At 39.1% G+C, this 3,566-nt stretch overlaps 1 protein-coding gene across 8 annotated transcripts in view; it reads right to left on the bottom strand.

The window, feature by feature from the left end:
• Positions 1 to 3,110, bottom strand: part of LOC128508334 (multiple PDZ domain protein) — a 50,835-nt gene extending 47,725 nt beyond the window's left edge. For all 8 annotated transcript variants that reach the window (XM_053479613.1, XM_053479615.1, XM_053479617.1 and 5 more), the window contains exons 1-2: positions 3,014 to 3,110; positions 255 to 309 (exon numbers count right to left, since the gene is read on the bottom strand). In XM_053479613.1, the coding sequence (XP_053335588.1) occupies positions 255 to 270 (16 nt within the window). In that variant the 5' untranslated portion in view covers positions 271 to 309; positions 3,014 to 3,110. The remainder of the gene's footprint in view (positions 1 to 254; positions 310 to 3,013) is intronic.
• Positions 3,111 to 3,566: the final 456 nt, after the last annotated feature.

The raw sequence follows: 3,566 nt of genomic DNA, 5'->3' as shown, positions 1-3,566 counted from the left end.
TCCTGTGAAACCGATATTCTTAAAACACACACTCATGTTCATTTTGTACAGTATGTTATGTTTCTGGCTAAAAAAATCAATAAAAACTTAAAGGACACTGTGAAATGAAATGGACCAGGACAGGCTCCGGCTCTATTACAACCCTGAATAAGAAGCGACTGGGGCTCTGCTTTTGCCTCATGATGAATGTGAGGATATTATTATTTTTCTTTCCTACACTGTGTATTCGAAAATACAATTAAAATAATACATACCCATCGTTTCAATCATCTTTTTTTCCGGTCTTCACTCTTTTGGTAATTTTCTCCCCTAAAAAAAAAGAAGAACAGTCCTTTTAATAAAGGAAATCCATCACTTCTCAGCTAAGCGTGTACAGTTTTTCACATCCAAGAACGTTTTAGGTTTGTCATGACGCGATGTCTGACGTCTGCGACGAATGTGTCTACAAATGTCTGGTACAACTTCTACGAGCCTTTCACAGAGAAACCAGACTGTTATTTTAAAATAATACAGACTGAGCTGTAAATAAATCACAGAAATACAACATGTTTTCAAATACCACCATGCGAGCAAAGTGCTCGATTTTTACAATCATTATTTTCCCCCTGTGCTCACAGCACTGTTTTTTTCCAGGAGAAAAAAAGACATTTGATGGCGTGAAAGCAAATACTAAACCATGCATGGGAACTGCTGCTGCCCTCCAAATGTCTGCTTTAACACCCCTGTTGAGGAATCTCACTTATCCTGGTGTCTGATAATGTCTGTTATCATATCAGCTCCTAGAAGACGCACCAGGGCTGGAGGAGTCAAAGCTGATAATCCACCCTCTCCTAAGGAGCCGTTTATTGTAGGGTTGCTGTCTTTACCTTAGACTAAAGCTTGTATTTCTGTATTACTGACTTCCTTTTGCCAGCTCGAACCGGCGTTGAATAGATTTTCCAGACACTGCATGAATACTAGTACACGGCAAGAAAGAACGTGTGTCGACTTCGAACCTGCAACCGCAGTTTATACTGTTTCGTAAATACGAAACAGAACACATGCAGCTACATGCTTGGTAATCATAGCTTCAAATATTAACTGTTTAAGCATTACAAGCAACATTTCCACACCAGATATGTTTTACTAACATGATGTTTAAGATACTGTACATGTATAACATTCTACTGGCTTTACAAGTCCAAGATCTGGCCATCTGTAAAAAAAAAAAAAACACGATCTGGAATCTGCAGTTTTAACATCTTTGCGATAATTCTTAGAAATTCTTATCTGGCTGAGTGTAGTCTCTCAAAGCTGTCACTGCATGTAACTAGCAATTAAAACGAAAAGAGATTAATTAGAGAGTGTAATGTCACACGAATGTATGTGTTCTCTGCACTTTAACAGCCATGACATCACTGCAAATCACAGCTGGTGAATAACAGAGTAGATACACAAAAAAAAGTTTACGCAATTCTGGCCAACATTTAATTCATATATAAGCTGTTCAAGAACTTGCAATATTATATTATAATATATAGAATAAACTATAGTGTTTAAGTACACTAAATAAATAATGTTAAATAAATCAAGTATAATTAAAGTACAATTCGCTCACACATTCTTTATTCCGCTTATCCTGTACAGGGTCACGGGAGGCCTGAAGCCTATGCCAGGGGTACAAGATGACAGGGTGCCATGGTGGACAGGGTGCCCTTCCATCGCAAGGCACAAGCATGCAAACACTCACTTATGCACTACGGTCAGTTTGGAAACGTAAATTAGCTTTATCACGGTGGTGTACTGGTACAGTAGAGTCGAGGGCTCGATTCTCACCTCGGGTCTGTGGGATTCCTCCATGTACTCTGGTTTCCTCCAGATGCAGATTAGGCTAACTTTTATATTATTACTTATATTATTCCTCGAGTAATTCGATTACAAAAAAATGATCGAGGCAAAATATTTTGCCTGGAAGCTTTTTAAAATTAATTTCTAAAAAGAAAACCAATTAATCTTTGTTTCTCTTATATATTTAACATCGCTGTTAAATTAAGCAAAAGTACATTTTATCCGATTACTCGATTAATTTTTTGGTAGAATACTTGATTACTAAAAAATTCGATAGCTACAGCCCTAGTGCAAGGCCCTGGCATAGATTCACCCTCTATCGAGGGTGTGCCCAAAGTCAGCCCAGCGACCCTGTACAGGATAAGCTGTATAGAAAATGAACGAATCTTATAGCCTGATCTGCATGTCTTTTGACTGTAGGAGAAAACCAGAGTACCTGGAGGAAACCCAGCACACACAGGGAGAACATGCAAACTCCTTGCACACAGACTCGAGGCGGGGAATCGACCTCCATCTGCATGGAGGCCACAATGCTCATCACGATGCCACCGTGTCACCTACACTAACCCTATCTCTGCTATATTACTGTATTATTCTGTAGTAAAGTATTAAATTAACTTTTAATCCTAATGTAACGTGAAGTCTACATGTTCTCCCCAAGACCAAGTTCTTGTTAAACTAGAGTTACTTAATGCACTATACACACTAACTTACTGTAGCCAGACTTGGGTTGGTTATACAATAAACGTTACGGTACTGTATAATAAGGGTATAATATTACATATAATATGTGTGAGCTCGCTCGTCTCGGTAGCCTGATAAAGCTAGCGGCTTTAAACGCCACTCAATCCGCTTTTGAAGCAACAGGTTGTTAAAGTGACACATTCAACAAAAAACAACAATAAAAACAACAAACTCTGTGTGTGTATAAACATGCAGGCATCCGAACCGGGAAAGTGTGTAAAAACACCGACCAAAGTGATGAAGACCCGGAGAAAAGCAGACCGTACCTCCAGTCTAGTCTGATGTGTTCCGTTAGAGTTAGCCGTTAGCCGCTGCTACGCTCTCCGTCTGTCTCTGGAGCCAAAAACCGGGCTTCGGAACAAAACTCACCGGACAAACTCACTCCCAGTCGCCTGAAAAAAAGATTCTCCGAGTTTACGCCGGAAGAAGAAGCGCTACTTACCCGAAAGTTAATCCGTTTTACGGCGTTATTAGCGGACGGGACGGGACAGGACGCTGCTTGACGGTTAACGGGACCGTTTAAAGATGGGCGATGTGCGATGGTCAGTTGCAGCGCGTGAAGCCCCGCCCAAATTCACGCTAAAGCCCCGCGCGCTGGCTGCCATGGTAACCGGCCCGCGAGCCCACTAAAAACAAAACCCAAGGGAAAATGGTTGGGGGCCAGAGAATACATCCAATAATTATAGCAACAACAATAACAACAACAATAAGTCTTAATACTTAATCAAATTTAGTTAAGTTGTTAGAGAAGTTATGTATTTTTAGTATGTGTGTACCTTATATTCTATCTATCTATCTATCTATCTATCTATCTATCTAAAGGTATTTCATATACATTTAATCAATTTAATTCAACATTTAACTTCAAGCCACTATATGCTAATTGAAGCAAAAACAAATACAGTATATGCTGCTCTTGTTTATTTATTTGTTTATTTTTTTACATTAATATTTATTATATCATGTTGCATTGCTTTGTGTAAAATTACATTTCA

Source organism: Clarias gariepinus, chromosome 20 (assembly GCF_024256425.1).
Source record: "Clarias gariepinus isolate MV-2021 ecotype Netherlands chromosome 20, CGAR_prim_01v2, whole genome shotgun sequence".
Lineage (NCBI taxonomy): Eukaryota > Metazoa > Chordata > Actinopteri > Siluriformes > Clariidae > Clarias > Clarias gariepinus.
The sequence above is the reverse complement of the archived record's forward strand: the minus strand, read 5'-3'. Positions and strand labels throughout refer to the sequence as shown.